This window comes from Arachis duranensis, chromosome 2, assembly GCF_000817695.3.
Source record: "Arachis duranensis cultivar V14167 chromosome 2, aradu.V14167.gnm2.J7QH, whole genome shotgun sequence".
Taxonomy (NCBI): Eukaryota; Viridiplantae; Streptophyta; class Magnoliopsida; order Fabales; family Fabaceae; genus Arachis; species Arachis duranensis.
In genome coordinates, this window is record NC_029773.3 from 2788284 (window position 1) to 2804954 (window position 16671).

At 32.5% G+C, this 16671-nt stretch overlaps 4 protein-coding genes and 1 non-coding gene across 6 annotated transcripts; all 5 read left to right on the forward strand.

The window, feature by feature from the left end:
* Positions 1-994: 994 nt before the first annotated feature.
* Positions 995-3880, forward strand: LOC107472775 (uncharacterized). 2 transcript variants are annotated; one of them, XM_016092306.3, is made up of 7 exons: positions 995-1161; positions 1650-1796; positions 2334-2399; positions 2476-2550; positions 2999-3128; positions 3199-3324; positions 3482-3880. In XM_016092306.3, the coding sequence occupies exons 2-7, from the start codon at positions 1651-1653 to the stop codon at positions 3623-3625; spliced, it is 687 nt and encodes a 228-aa protein (XP_015947792.1). In that variant the 5' UTR covers positions 995-1161; position 1650; the 3' UTR covers positions 3626-3880. The 2 variants fall into 2 exon arrangements, with proteins under 2 accessions (XP_015947792.1, XP_015947793.1); XM_016092307.3 differs by having other exon boundaries at positions 1000-1156.
* A 1831-nt stretch (positions 3881-5711) lies between these two features.
* On the forward strand, positions 5712-8222 carry LOC107472777 (probable WRKY transcription factor 24). Its single transcript, XM_016092308.3, has 2 exons — positions 5712-6232; positions 7893-8222. The coding sequence occupies exons 1-2, from the start codon at positions 5712-5714 to the stop codon at positions 8068-8070; spliced, it is 699 nt and encodes a 232-aa protein (XP_015947794.2). The 3' UTR covers positions 8071-8222.
* A 1666-nt stretch (positions 8223-9888) lies between these two features.
* LOC107472778 (desiccation protectant protein Lea14 homolog) lies at positions 9889-11563 on the forward strand. The gene is made up of 2 exons (XM_016092309.3): positions 9889-10174; positions 10984-11563. The coding sequence occupies exons 1-2, from the start codon at positions 9969-9971 to the stop codon at positions 11243-11245; spliced, it is 468 nt and encodes a 155-aa protein (XP_015947795.1). The 5' UTR covers positions 9889-9968; the 3' UTR covers positions 11246-11563.
* Positions 11564-11770: 207 nt separating this feature from the next.
* TRNAA-AGC (transfer RNA alanine (anticodon AGC)) lies at positions 11771-11843 on the forward strand. The gene has a single exon. It is a non-coding gene; the product is annotated as a tRNA-Ala (tRNA).
* LOC107472861 (uncharacterized) lies at positions 11786-14521 on the forward strand. The gene is made up of 4 exons (XM_016092386.1): positions 11786-11815; positions 12261-13088; positions 13522-14331; positions 14468-14521. The coding sequence occupies exons 1-4, from the start codon at positions 11786-11788 to the stop codon at positions 14519-14521; spliced, it is 1722 nt and encodes a 573-aa protein (XP_015947872.1).
* The last annotated feature ends 2150 nt before the right edge of the window (positions 14522-16671 follow it).

A 16671-nucleotide genomic window follows, 5' to 3' on the forward strand; every position in this document is an offset into this window, starting at 1 on the left:
GACTGGATATCAATCTGCCAAAAAAGAAAAAGAATATGCTGACATGAGGCAAGCATCATCAAGTATTGAGTATGAGGAGTTTTGGAAAGAAGTACGGGGGATGCAAGTTCCTCCAAAAAGATGTTTTTATGGAAGACTTGCTATAATATAATTGTTGTCAATGCGAATCTCTATAAAAAGAAACTAACTAAGTGTCCTTTGTGCAGGATTTGTGGAGAAAAAGAAGAGCCAGTGGAACATGCTATTTTGTTATGCAATTGGTACAATGTTTATCCACATATGACTCAGTTAAATCTTTTGCAGAATGGTTAAGAAAAAGCATTCAAAAAATTAGGGAAAAGGGTAAAGAGATGCAGGACGAGTTAATAAGCAGTATGGAATTTTTATGTTGGTCAATGTGAAAGAACAGAAATCAATATGTATTCCAAAATATAAGAATTAATCCAAAATCAACAATTATCAGAGCAGTTATCTCAGAATCAGAATTCAAGAAAAGATAAAGTTCAGAGTAATTGGTTAAAAGTAAACATTGATGCATTCTTTTGCAGCCAGACGGAAAGAGTAGCAACCGCATTTGTGGTAAGGGATTGGAAGGGGTCAGTGATCACAGGTTCAGCAACAAAAATCATGACCAATTCCAGTTTGTCAGCTGAGGCCTATGCTTTCAGGGAGGCATTAATTATGGTGCAAAATCTGCAATCGGACAAATCATTAATAGAAATAGATTGTCAAGTTCTTGCTCAAGCTTTAAAATCGAAAAGTTCAATAAGAGAAATTGATGCAATTATCAGAGATATCCAGGGTTTGATTAATGAAGTTCCGGAAATAAGGATAACATGGGTTCCAAGAGATGGAAACAAATTAGGGGAGGGAAGTGAAGTTTGAAACGCAGCCTGGAGCCGGGTCGGGTGCTGCTGCTGTTTTGTTTGGGCCTGGGCCAGGTTGTTGGCCCGTTTCCCTGACAAAAAAAGCAAAAAAAACGGGTTTCGAGAGGAAAAAGAGGAAAACTGTGTAGAACTCTGGAGAGGGTGAAGTCCCAGTGAGTTCCCAATTTGCATTGCTCCTCGCTCTTGTTCCATTCATTGCACTTTGTAGAACGAAAGCTACCTCATTTCTGATCTCTCCTCACTTTCCTCGAATTGAAGATACTTTTGGGGTGAGGTAAAAATGCTCTTTTTCTTCTTCTTCTAACATTGTTTTTGTAGCTTCGGTTTTACTATTGGGTAGTGTTGTTATCTCTGCTTAGTTGTTGTTGTTTTATTTATTTTTGTTGGAATTTCTAAATGAGCTGAAAGGAATCAAATGGGGTTGCATACTGAAGTGAAATGTGATCTCTTGTGTAGTTTTGGTGTTGATATGGAATATGCACACAAACTGTTTGCTTGTTTTCCTCAGTGAAAGGAGGAGGAGTTCAACCTTTCTTTTGTGAATTTAGTGAGCAGTTGTGTTATTCTTCCTTTTTTAGAGTTTCGGTTCAATTGTTGTTCTGTTTTACTTTGATATTAGTGTATATGTTGAAACCATGTAGCTGGACTTTAGAATTTCTATCAAAGAGTGCAATGTGTCTCTCTCAAGCTCCTTGCCTTTTTTATTGATTAATGTTGTTCTTATTCGTTGTGTGATGTTGGCTATGTTGTGCGTACATCCAGGATGAGGATGTCATTGATTCGGCCTCTGTTGGTAAGGCGAGGTTTCAGCACAAGCTCTGAAAAACTTGTTGCTTCTGTGCTCTTTGAGAGGCTGCCAGTGGTCATTCCCAAAGTCGACCCTGTAGTTTATGCATTTCAGGAATTTTCGTGAGTCTCAACTTCCATTGGTTTCTATAATTTTGTGTTGTTTGAGTATGAAAACAAAGAGAGGAAAAATAATTTTGTTTTATGTTACGGAATTTATTAATATAAGTTTTAAGTCACAATATTTATGTCACTGTGGGAGGGATTTAAAGGAGGACGAATCCTAAGCTGAAGTGATGAACATGGAATCTCCTAATCTGTGTGACTTGGGTGATGTGCAAAGTAGGTGAAAGATAAAGTATCCTCTTTGTGTTTGTCATTGTTTTTAGTATTTTCATATAATTCTTAATCCTAATATTTAAATACTCTAATCTTTGTTGGATTCTTTTTTGGATCCCCCATTCTGTCTTATCATCCGTGTTGAATTCTTGTGTGCCCAAACTATAAGAAATTATTGGAAACAACTTAATAAATGGTATAAATATTGTCTTTAAATATTGTTCCTTTTGTCTGGACCTATTGTTTATTAATTATCTTGCTGATATTTTGGTTGTAGCTTGTCATGCTTTCTATATTTATTTTTCAATTTTGGATTTTTAGATTTCGATGGCGCCAACAATTTCAACGCAGATATCCTGATGAATTTCTAGACAAATCTAATGCTAGGTATGTGTACTTAGGATTATGTATTCCATTTTCGTTTTCTTTTCACATACTCATGTTAGAATTATGTTACTTCCAGGGGCAAAGGTGATTATCAGATTGACTACGTGCCAGCACCACGAATCACCGAAGCTGACAAAACGAATGATCGAAAGTATGCACCAATTTGTGTAGACCCCCTATGATATTACAAATTCTGTGTTCGAATTATTTTTGAATATATGTAGGAAAGATGAACTAAGACTGCATTAAAGATGCCAACAATTGCTATTTCTCTTATGAAATATGTACTTGATTCTTCTCTTGTCCTCATCTTGGGAGTGATCAAATTTTCCATATTCACTTGGATTCTATTTTCAACTCCTTTCTGGCAGTATTGGTAATTGAATGAGTTTAGCGATGACTAGTTTCGCTAGGCCAATCCAATGCTTGGCTTGGTAATATTCAGATACTATAATTTGAAAGCTTTAGGATAGATAGAAGCTTATTCAGGCCTTATGCTTGTGCTTGTAAATTTTGGGTTAGAACTGCTTGAATTTTTCTTCAGACATTATTGCTTAGTTATACATATTCTCATACAGTCTTACTGCTTGTTCATATAGGTCATTACAAAGAGCTCTTGACCGAAGACTTTACCTTCTTCTCTTCGGTAATACATATGGGGCTCCAAGTGGGAAGCCTGTGTGGCATTTTCCGGAGAAAGTTTATGAATCAGAGGAGAACATGCGCAAGGTGAACTTTGGCTTTAGTATCCTTATTTTGTTTTCTTCTTTCTTCTCCTAATTTTTGTAATATTTTGCAGTGTGCTGAAACTGCATTGAAATCAATCATAGGGGACCTTTCTCATACATATTTTGTTGGAAATGCTCCAATGGGTCATATGGTTGTTCAGCCTACAGAAGACACATCTAAATCCACCCCTTTTAAGGTATACTTTTAGAAGCTTGACATGTTTCAATACGTCGGCATACGAGGGCATTTTCTTGAAACTTCTGAATCTAGCTTCTGGAGTGCTTATATCTGTTCTCTCCATGTGGATATCGATTATACTTGCTCATTATTTTTTAACTGAAATCTTTTTTCAGAGATTCTTTTTCAAGTCACAAGTAATTGCGAAAAACAAGTTCAACATCGGAAAATGCGAGGATTTTGTTTGGGTGACAAAGGATGAATTGTTGGAGTACTTTCCAGAACAAGCCGAGTATTTAAACAAGATGATCCTTAGCTAATTACAGCAGAGGATGGTTGTTTCATTAGGATAATTGCAAATTTGTTCATACAATGCTGCAGGACCTTGAAAGATTATCAAGCTAACATATAGTTTATGGTCAAAATAGAAGTTTATGCTTGTTTTGGAGATTTATGAGTTTATGGTGCTCAAAGGCTATTGTTTTGGATCTCTTCTTTCCTTTTATTTTCTACCCTTTTTTCATCTGTATTTTCTGCCAGTTTTGCTGTAATAAATGAGTTGCCTTTGTGATTTAGTGTTAGAATGTGTTGCCCTATTTTGTTGACAGTCTGTGTATCATCACATCTTTATCAGTTCACCAACTTTGTGCCTCTTTTGGGATTCAAAATTAGCACTTTTTCCCTGTCATGCTAGGAAGCTTCAACCATTTCTTAGGGTTATTTTGGTTTAAAATATAAGTATTTGCTATTTCCAAATGTTTGGTTTTATCTTCTATAAACTTATGTTAGAAGAAAATTTGCATTGCATTTGTAATATTTTGATACCATACTACTGTAAATGTCACAATTATGTTCATACCTATAATTTAGGGCTTAATTAATAAATATAAAAATACTACTCAGTATACTAAAATTCAATTGCCAGTCAAATTTATTATTAGGTATTTATGTATATTTATACATATTGATTTATATTTTTTTTTAACTAAATAATTAACTGCTAAAATAGTCAAACTTATTATAATAGAATAATTTAACTTATTTTTATATGTAATTGCTGATTGATTGTTGATTTTGATATACGCATAAAGTAAATAAATAAATAAATACTGAAGTATCAAGTGTTGAAAAAGAATGCCTGCACTTTGCACGTGTATTTAAATTCAAGATTAACTTGAATGTTGTTAAGCGACTACAGAAATTACAATTGTGAATATTCATCATCTCAAAAAAAAAATTCAAAGAAAAATTGTGTGTCAAAGCATATATGGTCAGTCAAACCCACGTTTTACCGGTTGGTAAACATTAGAACTACATAATTTAATTATGTGAGAGGAAATTGGAGGACAGAATGAATGTGTTCCAAACAAGAAATGTTTGTTCTGGTGAGTTAAAAAAGTGAGACGAAATTAAGGACACCAAACTATGTAACCCAAAAAAAAAAGAGTACACCCATCTCTTAAAATTGGGTACAATTTAATCTATTTTTTATTTCTCAAAAAAGTATATATTGACCTTTCATGATAATAATCTGTTATATTTTGTAAAATATAATACTAAATGGGATGTTCTCATGTAGTGGAATAAAAATATTCTTAAGAGAAATAATGTTATTGAGCAAAGAAAATATGACATGTAGAAAGATTTTGTTATTTAATTAAACAGAGAATATACTTATAAGTATACTTATAAGTGTAATTTTTTTTTTTTTTTGTTAAATGAATGGTTCTGAATTCTCTAGTACTTATGGTGAGTTCCCTATATCTTGCACCCAATTCTAAATCCACCAACTAAATTTCAACTACTTTCTGTTGAACTGCCATCTAAGTACACACAATAACGCTCTTATGACAATGGTGACGTGACCAACATACATACCCTTAGTTATCTTTCGTTATCCCCAATGAAATAATGCTCTTACCTTATTATTAATCAAACTATAGTTTTATTAAATTGTTAATTAGATTTTTATATATATTTTTTAATTAAATCTTTATATCATATCAAATTTTGTAGGTAAATTTTTATTATAATAAAAATATTAAAATTAATAAAATATTGTGTTAAACTATATAAAATATTTAGTTAAGTATTAAATATATATTCGTTTTGTTTAATAAAATATTTCGTTAATTTCAATATTTTTGTTATAATATACACTTAATTACAAAATTTAATACAATATAAAGACTCAATCGAATAGAAAAAATATAGAAATCAACCAAATAATTAAACCTTATTAATCTAATGTTTCTATATACTATACACACATACATGCGTGTACCTTTATGTGTATAATAAGTTGGCTGCCCTACCATTTCTACCTTCCACCACCCTTAATTAATCTCCTTTATATTAATCTTAACCCTAAAACATTCCCATCTTTCCATTCCCATCATTATTCAAATGGAAAACCAAGACCCTTCACCACCACCACCACCACAATTGTTGCTACCACCACCCAAACAAGATCATCATCACTCTCACAATGATAATAATATTCATGATGAGTCACAATACAATCCATTGTTCTTCTTGCCACCACCACCTTCTCCTTCTTCTTCCTCCATGATGATGATGCAAAACCCTTTGGTGCAAGAAAATATTGATTGGGTTAGTTTCTTCTCTAATGAACAAAACAACAACTTGTTTATTGGAGATAATCATAATACCAACAAAGAAACAATGGAATGTGCTTCTTCTTCTTTTTATGCTTCAACTTCTACCTCTACTACTTCTATGCCGTCTCGGATGACCGAGGTTCATCAGAGCGGCGAGGATGAGAAAAAGAAAGGAGGAAGATTGATGAAGAAGAAGACGAAGCCGAGGTTTGCATTTCAAACAAGAAGTGCAGATGATATTCTTGATGATGGTTACCGATGGAGAAAATATGGACAGAAATCTGTGAAGAACAGCATGTATCCAAGGTACGTACGTAGTACAAAACAAAATTAATAATAATAATAATAATAATAATAATAATAATAATAATAATATGCCATGTTCTTTAATTATTTGTCCTTGAAAGCATGAATCTCTTAACATTAGACAATATTAAGAAAAATCAAAATTGTATACTAAAATTAGCTACTAAAATCAATCATCAACTATGAAGTATGGATATTTTGTTGAGTTGTCATGTCTCCGTGTCGAACACATTTTGGACACGACACTCACCGACACGGGCGTGTCTACTGTGTCCAACCGTGTCTTAATAAAAAATAAAAATTTTTCCCCGGACACGCCTGGACACACCTAAATACCATCATGTGTCAGCGTGTCTAATCTTATTCTTAACATATATTTTTAAAATAAATTTAAATATAGTATATATTATTATTTATTAAAACAAAAATATTTTAAATACTTTATATAATTAAAATAAGGCATTAAAAATAATTAAAAATTTTAATTTATATTTTAATATTAATAAAATATTAAAATATCATTACGATTTATCTAAAAAATAGTTTATATTTTATATGTATGCGTATCACGTGTCATGTAAAATTTTAAAATTCGCGTGTTGGCGTGTCCCATGTCGTGTTGTGTCCCGTGTCCGTGCATCATAGATCATCAATGTATTTGTGTGTTAATATATGTATAATTTAATTTATTTTCAATGTAAATTTATATTCTAACATGTATTTTATACTAATAATTGATTTTTATGGTTAATTTTAGTATACATGTAGTATAGTCGTAAAAAAAATTATAACAAAAATAAGTTAATAAAGATTTAGTATATCATCTAAAAATTGAAAATTGTACGTATACTATGTTCAAAATTTAAAAGCTAGATATTTAAATTTTATATTGACTAAATTTTTATTATTTAATTTTCTCATATTTACTATATATATTATACAATATTAATAAAGAGGATTTTAGAATTTAATCACTTTTTGGTGTCTAACTTTAATTTTAAAAATAATATTCTATTTTTTTTTAAAACAAAACAGTTATTTGATATCTTTTCCTTTTTTTTATTTAACTTTTTTCAGTTGTATACAACAACATAAATTTCAAAACTTGTCTATTGAATAATGATGAGCTTCAAAAAGTAAAATAAAATAAAATGAAATGAATTGACATATAGGTACGACATTAAACTGGACAAGAGGGCAACAATAATGTAAAAAATTATATATATTGGCATTTAACGGTATATAAAAATTAAACTATTCTCTCATCCAAATATCCAATTGTTTAGTTTGGATAATGATTTAAAAAAAATTACGTCTATTTCAGACTTGCAAGCTGTGTGACTTGAGATTATTTGGCATCAATGATAAAGGATTATATAACTAAGATGAAATATGATGAGAAAAAACACAATAATTATTGAACAAACAAATACTTTGTTCCCATATGTAATGTTTAGTTTGATAATAATAAGTTGATTTTATGTGGAGTTGATAATTGAGAGTCGTTAAATAATTTAATTGATTTGACTAAATTTTTATTTAATGACTCTCAACTATCAACTTTATGTGTCGACTGTGCACCTGAGTTTTTACCTAATAATAAATCAATCAATCACTCATATTCTCATATATTTTTTTTGTTTGGGGCAATGAATTAAAGAAGCTACTACCGGTGCACTCATCATACATGCAATGTGAAGAAACAAGTTCAAAGGTTATCCAAAGACACAAGCATAGTGGTGACAACTTATGAGGGAATTCATAATCACCCATGTGAGAAGCTCATGGAAACCCTAACTCCTCTTCTCAAGCAAATGCAATTTCTAGCTAGCTTCTAATAATAAAGTATAAAGTTCTAACGGTGACATTACTGAAGCTTCTCTATATCTGCTTAGCAACATGCACATGTAATAATAACTTAATTAGTTTTAATTTATATATATGTATATCTAAATCCCTAATTATGTAATTTTCCAACATTAAGTACAAATTATACACATTACAAGTTTATTTTTATACTTTTTATTATGTACCCTAGCCCTTGAATACAATTAATGTTATTGAAACTCTATGTACACAAAATGTTTATTGTTACTTAATTATTTGATCATTTTCAACTTATAATATATATAGTGTGGAAGATCGTAGCTTCTTCTTTCATATGATACATACATTATTGCACCATCAATATATCAACTTAGTTAATTTATTCTTGGTGGATTTCGTTTTTCTTGATTATATATATACTTTCAACTTCTTTAATTTGTATATATAATTGAAGCATAAATAAATAAATAAATAAAAGTAGTCTAGATTGATGTCTAGTTGAACAAATTAAATCAGATTTTTTTGAGATAAATCCAAGGCTATTTATAAAGAGGTGAAGTTCTTGATGTAAAATCTAAGAATAGGATTAGGAGGAATTAAATGGAAACATAATTCATTGGGGAAAAGGTAAAAAACTCTTAATCTACCAAAAATCAATATTAATTAATAAAATATTCTAAAATATTTTTATTTTTCTAAATTCTGAACATTTTAATCAAATATTTACTAATTTTTTAAAAATTAAAGGTCATAGCTAAGTGTATGTAATTTTCTTCAATAGTCAAATTCTTAGTGCTATAATTTCTAAGAGTCAAAATTTGATAGTTTATTCATAGTAATATATACATGCATGTAGATATATAAAGTTAAGTTAAAGAATATTAAAAAAAAAAGCAAAGAGAAGAGAAAAAGGAAGCTGATGGATTACTCTTGTTTTATGGTCTAAGAAATTAAATAATTCTTAGCTTTTTTGAAAATACCAATAACATATAAAAATATTATATAAATATTTTTTTGTATATTTTTCTAATATTTTATATTTTAATATTAAGAATATTTGATAAAAAAATAAAAATTATATTTTTATATTTTAAAAAAATATAAATATATAAAATACAATTATCACTTGTCATCATTATTTTTATGCTGATGAAGCAAAGAATAATGCATGGTGAGTTTAACTTTAACACCTCAATTATTTTCACACTAATTAATTTGAATATGGAAGTAAAGAACGTGTTATACTCGCGTATGGGGAGGAGGGGTGATTCACCTCGTTGTGGGATTAGAGGAAGCAGAACTCGGACCCTGCGAGTTGTGAATTATCCAAAACAAGAAAAACGGAGGGTCCGAATTCCACGTTTCATATTTAAAATTTTATTAGCTGCAAATCGGACCATGCGATTTGTGATGTAAAATTTCATAACCAAAGAACTCGCATGGTCTGAGTTGTGTACTTTGAGTTTTTTTAATTTTTTTTAACACAAATCGGAGGGTCCGATTTGTGTACTCTGAATTTTTTTCAACTTTTAAACATAAATCGGAGGGTCCGATTTGTGTACTCCCACAATTTTAAAAAACACCAACAATTACCATGTTAAAGTATATCACTCATTTTACTTCCATATCAAAAATTTTTAGCCTTATTTTCACCCACACACTTGCATGCAAATTATTCATACCGTGCATGACAAGGACCCTTCCCACTTTCAACACGTGTCCACACGTGTCGGCATAGCATAACGAGAACCCACACGTGTCAGTATCAGCAACATCGCATAGTTATAGGATCAAGATCAATAAGCCTCATCCACTCCTATTAAAAACAACTCCCCATTATTATTGAAGATGAATGAGAGTTAATTAGTTCTTGTTTGTTTGAATCCATAGTTTGTTGTTATTACTGAAAATGGCTCAGTTATTGGATAAAGCGAAGAACTTTGCAGCGGAGAAGATGAGTGATGTGGCGAAGCCTGAGGCGCATGTAACTGACGTGGACTTCAAGCGCGTGAGCAAGGATCACATTGAGTATTTGGCCAAAGTATCTGTTCAGAATCCTTACTCTGCTTCTATCCCTATTTGTGAGATCAAATACTCTTTCAAAAGTGCTTCAAGGTATTTTTCATTATTCATCATCTCATGCTTTTTTTTTTTTCTTAGCTTCGTTCTTAGTTAATAAGTTTATGTGTATGTTAAGTCTTATCTTTTATATCATAAAATAATAAATAATATAAATTGATATGGTTCTTTTTTATATGTACATGTAATATAATATTTGAGTTTGAATTCAATTTAATAATAGATGAATTATCTCATATGAATTATCTCCACCAATAGTTGTCAAATGAATATGAATCTATGTATATGCTATATGAATGTAATAGGTTTGTTAAGTATGGATTTTATAGAGCCGAAAAAATGGGTCAAATCCATCGAGTTAGTCTGTTTATTCATTTAAATGGGCAGATTTTGCAACCAATTTAGGTTTGTCGAGTGGTCAGCTCATTCTGCTTAAGCAAGTATCGGGAGTTCGAACTCTGTCTTGTACATGCAGCAACCCATTGGCCCGCGGATTGGGCCGTTTAATTCATCGGATTGACCATAAACGGTCCATACTAAAAAATTATAGTTCACGAATAAAACGAATTTAAATAGTCTAACCTATTTAACCCACAAACTTAACGGGTCATACCTAAATGGCCGGATTAGCACAGCCTTAGAATTTTAATTAAATGTTAATTGAGAACAATTTTCTTTTTTTTAATTGCATATTTTTTACTCTAAAGAGAGAACGATTTTTTTTTTAAAAGAACTTATTCTCTAAAGAATTATTCATTGTTTGATTTGATGGTTAATTTTATTCGTGCACATACTTTTTTTTTCCCCTGAAAATTGAATTTAATTTGATATGGTTGAAATTAAAGGGAGATAGCAACAGGGAGAATACCAGACCCAGGATCACTGAAGGGTAAAGACACAACAATGGTGGATGTGCCGGTGAAGGTACCTTACAATGTATTGATGAGCTTAGCCAAGGACATTGGTGCTGATTGGGACATAGATTACCAATTGGACATTGGTCTTGTTATTGATCTTCCAGTCATTGGAAACTTCACTATTCCTCTCTCTCACAATGGAGAGGTCAAGCTTCCGTCACTCTCTAGCATGTTCACCAAAGAAAATTAGTCAAAAGCAAAAAAAACAGAGTCAAAAATAACAATAATTTGTTTTATTTAATTTTTATTAATTATTACGATAATTAATAAATATTAAATAAGATAAATTTTAGTTTTTTTTTTTGTCTTTTTAGTATTATAGGAAAGTTTAATGTTTTCTTTAATTTAAATTAGTGATGTTATTGTGCATGCATAGTGCGTGCATATGCTTTTAAGTAGTAGTGCTACTTTGTTCCATAAATGTGTGTATCTATGATTGTACGCATATATAGTATATGCTTTTGAATAATTATATTATACAAGGCGTTTTGTAATAGTATTCTCTTCGTAGCTTTTAAGCAGGTTGACCTATTTTGGATGGAACGTTATTGTGATTTTCATGCCTGTGTTGGTGACCACGTTACAAGAGAAGAGGGTGCGTTGAACTAAGAGTTTCAATTGAACTAAAAAATAATTTACACATGATTTGTATCTGGTAACAGAAACAAATGCAAAAGTAAGAATGATAAAAATAAAGTAAGGTCTATATCAAAAAGGGGATGTAGCTCAGATGGTAGAGCGCTCGCTTAGCATGCGAGAGGTACGGGGATCGATACCCCGCATCTCCAACTTAAAACAAAGCTTTTTTCTTTTTTCTTTTTTTTTTCAGTGATCATCAGTTTATTCGTTTGAATGTGACAATCAATTTGTACTCGGCTATGGAATTTATAATATAAAAAAAAAAGAGAGACAATCTGTGTAGAATTTAAAAATGACAATAGTTCTGGTTAACTCGTCATTTCAACCTTAGTGGACACTTTAAATTAATCATAATTTGGACTAATGGAGTTTTGATTTTGAAGTAGAATATCTCTCTGACCCATCATGACTAGAGGTTGAACAAATTTTCCAATTTTTTTGGTTCATGATTATTTTCTTAGTCATGCATAATGTATTCATGCAACTTCTTTTGTGTGCCACACACCATATTTATTATAATATAATTTCATTAAATTCATCTTCCATTGTTTTCTGAAATTGCAAAGAGATTGGATAGAGCTTGCTATACTACAGAATTGTGCCTTCTTTTTTTAGAAGTTTTTGTTGAAGTTTTCAGCCATTTCCACTTTGATCATTGTCCTCTACTTATCCGATGTCAAGGAGTTCCTATCAAGAAAAGAATCTGGTCTTTTAGATTCCAAGCGGCATGGGCAACACATCCTGATTACAAGGCCATTGTTCAAAAATCTTGGGATGGTACAAACTTTGGCATCCATAGGAAGTTGCTGGGGGTCCAAGAAGCTTCGTTGGAATTCAACTTTACGGTTTTCGGCAATATTTTTATTAAAAAGAGGGAATTGGAGGGTTATTTGAATCGTATTCAACGGAAAATAGAAGCTGACGATGATCCGATTCTAAAGCACAAAGAGGAAGAATTGAGAGCTGAGTATAATATAGTTTTGGCTCAGAAAGAAATGCTTTGGTACCAGAAGTCAAGAGATCAATGGGTTCGGTATGGTGATAGAAATACTAGCTTTTTCCATATGCAAACCATCCTTAGAATAAAATCTAACAAGGTTCATGGGTTGCTGGTCAGTGATGGGTCTTGGTCTGATGATCCGGAAGTTTTGCAAAGGGAGGTTGTTCATTTCTTCAAAAATATTTTTTGTTCTACTGAGCCTGTTGAGGTTAATTGCATGGGAGAAATTCCTATGCCAGCTCTTAGCCAGGATGCTTGTGATAATTTGTCTAAACCAGTAACAATGTTGGAGGTTAAAGAAGCTTTGGATAATATGAGCTCGTTCAAAGCTCTTGGGTCGGATGGTTTTCAAGTTTTTTTCTTCAAGGAATATTGGGATGTGGTGGGTCATGAGGTATGGCGTACTGTTCAGAAAGCATTCTTAGGGGAGACGTTAAGCCATTCCTTGTTGAAAACTTTGATTGTTCTTATCCCTAAGTGCGACCCTCTAACTAAATTGAAGGATTTTCGGCCAATAAGCCTTTGTAATGTAATTTATAAGCTAGTGACTAAAGTGCTGGTTAATAGATTATGACCATTTTTGGATGAGATTGTTAGCCCAACTCAGGGAGGGTTTATTCATGGTAGAGGAGCACCTGATAATATTATTGTCGCCCAAGAAGTTCTTCACTTTCTTAAGCGGACAAAGTCTAGAAAAGGAGCTATGGCTTTTAAGATTGAATTAGAAAAAGACTTATGATAGAGTTGATTGGAATTTTCTTGAGCACACTCTTGAATCTTTTGGCTTTTCTTCTCAAATTATTCGTCTTGTAATGAATTGTGTTCAGGTCTCAAATCTTTCCATCCTTTGGAATGGGAATAGATTGGACAGCTTCCAACCTCGCAGAGGGCTCAGGCTAGGAGATCCAATTTCTCCTTATTTATTTGTTTTGTGCATGGAGAGATTGGCGTGCTTCATTTCCAAACAAGTTGACGAGGGTATTTGGGATGGTCTGGCTGTTTCTAGAGGGGGACCTAGAGTTTCTTACTTGATGTTTGCAAATGATCTCCTCCTTTTTTGTAAAGCAAAGAAAAGTCAAGTTCAGAATATTGTGCACACCTTGGAGTTGTTCTGTAAAGCTTCAGGTATGAAGGTTAACATTGAAAAATCTAAAGCTATTTGTTCTAGAAATATCTCTAATAGAATGAAGGAAATGTTGTATGGTGTTTCTCATATTCCCTTTACTAGTGACCTAGGCAAATACTTGGGGGTGAACCTTAATCATCCTCGAGCTGCTAGATCTATTTTTTCGGACTCTTTAGAGAAGATCAAGAATAGGTTGTCTAGTTGGAAAAGTCGGCTCCTTAACAGAGCAGGCATGCTTTGCTTAATTAAATATGTTGCTTCTTCTCTTCCTATTTATCATATGCAAGTGACTCTTTTTTCTACTTCAATTTGTCAAAAGATTGATTCTGTACTTAGACAATTCTTGTGGAAGAAAAAGGTGGGGGAGCGTTGCTTAAATTTGGTCAAGTGGAGCAAAGTTGTCACTCCAAAAAAATATGGAGGCTTGGAAATTAGAGATACCCAATGTGTAAATTTTGCTTTACTCGGAAAGCTTGTTTGGCAATTACTGCATAATAAAGATAAGCTTTGGGTAAGAATTATGTTGGCAAAATATTTATCTGGGAGTTCTTGCTTTTCACCCAATTTTTCTAATAATGTTTCAAGCACTTGGCAGGCGATTTATAAGACAATAGAAAACTTTCGTGATGGTTTTGATTGGTGTACAGACAGGATGTCTCAATCCTTTTGATATCATGCTTGGCGACCATGTGGAACGCTAGCTCCTTTGGTTCCTTTTGTGCACATTTCTGATTCTCACTTGAAGTTAGAAGATGTCTGGCACCATGGACATTGGCGGTGGGATATTCTTTGCACAATTATTTCGGAAGAAGTTAAACTTGATTTGATGCTCTTTGATCCTACCAATCAGGCAGGAGATAAAACATGTTGGTTTTGGACAAACTCAAATACTCTCACCTACTCGACTAAAAGCGGGTATAAATGGCTATTGAAGAAGAAATTTGACTGGAATGATAATGAAAATTGGCTTTGGCTTTGGCGCTTGAGAATACCGGATAAGATAAAGTGTCTGCTTTGGCTTTGCCTCAACAACGGAGTTTCCACAGCTAGTTACCGCTTTCAAAGAGGTCTTGCTACTTCTGATTTTTGTCAGAGATGTTATCTTGCTCAAGAGGATATTAACCATTGCTTTAGGACTTGCCCAAAAGCTTATCAAATTTGGATTAGCTTAAATTTGGGAATGACTGCTGAGGACTCTAGTTTGAATTTTGTGTCTTGGATTCGTTCTAACCTCTACAAAAATGAGTTTCTCTTTGCAGCAGCCTTTTGGTGGATTTGGAGGGATAGGAACAATGACATCTTCCATCAAGATGATCTATGGAGTAAGGAGAAAATTGTTCACTTGGTTAAACATGCTGCCCGAGATTTCTCTAATGTTGTTACCAACCAAAAATATATTATTCCTTCTTCTTTGAAATATAACTGGGAACAACCTCCAATGAATGTTTGTAAAGTGAATTGCGATGCAAGCGTTTTTAAAAATGAGCAATTAGTTGGCTTTGGATGTATTATTAGAGACAGCATGGGAATTTGGATAAAAGGTTGTTCTGCCAGTATACATCTTTCTAGTGTTCTCTGTTGTGAGCTTCATGCTATTTGGAGAGGGCTTGTTATGGCTTGAGATTGCGAGTGCAAAGAGGTCATCTGTGAAACTGATAATCTTGATGTGTTTCTTCTTGTTTCGCGAGGCACAACCAGCATGATTAGGAATGACTCTGATCTGCTTGACAAAATCAAAGAGATGCTCCAGCGCAATTGGACAGCTACTTTAGTTCTCATCCAGCGCACAGCAAACAGAGCGGCTGATTTAATGGCTAAGACTGCTGTTTTAAACAAACAGGTGTATCTAGAGTGGTTACTGCCCCCTAATAATTTAGACATTATTATTATAGAGGAGTGCTACTCTTTCTCTTATATCTTTTTTCTTTGTGTTATGTTTAGTCACCAAAAAAAAAAATCTTCCATTGTTTTCTTCGTTTTAGTCTTTCTTATTGTAGTTTTTATTTTTCTTAAAATAAAAAATCATCAAGATTCCATTTCCTTTAATTTCCATCTTAGGAGTGTCCCTTTCGGCATGAGTAGGGTTGGAAGTGAGCCGAACTGAGTCGAGCCAGATAAAGCTCAAGCTCGGCTCACAAAAATTGAGATTGGCTCACAGCTTGCCTCATTAACAATCGAGCATATTTCTTAAGCTCAAGTTCAGCTCATAGAAAGCTCACGAGCTAGCTCAAATAACAGGAACATAATCTATAGTTCTATATAAAAAAAATTATAATTTTAATATAACAAAATAAAAAACAATGCATCCATATATTTAACAAACTAAAAACATTACATCTTATACCTATCAGCTATCAAGTTTTGAATATTTATTTGACAACTTAAATTGGTAATGCAATCTCCACCGAGCTATCTTCTACCTTAGACTTATTTCTTAGGCCATAAAAAACTTGAAGCCAATCTCCTCCACAAATTAAAGCTTCAATTGTAGTCGAACTTAGTGAGGATCGAAATGTATCAATTACCGTTCCACCAGCACTAAAAATTGACTCTGAAGTCACAGTTGAGATTGGAATAGCAAGAACATCAGCTACCATTCTAGATAATATCCTATATTTTTCACGATTTACCTTCCACCATTCTAAAGCACTGAAGCTAGTTACATCACGTTCTCTTTGAAAATATTTTGGTTCATCCAAGTAAGTCTCTAATTCAGATTTTAAAGCTGGAACTGCTTCTTCATCCTTTACAAAATTTATCATTATTGATCACCCAGTTTGTGAGGAGTTTGAACTTTGCATTGTAGAGTTGATACTACTTTCGCCATTTGCACTTGGTGAAGTTAATCCTT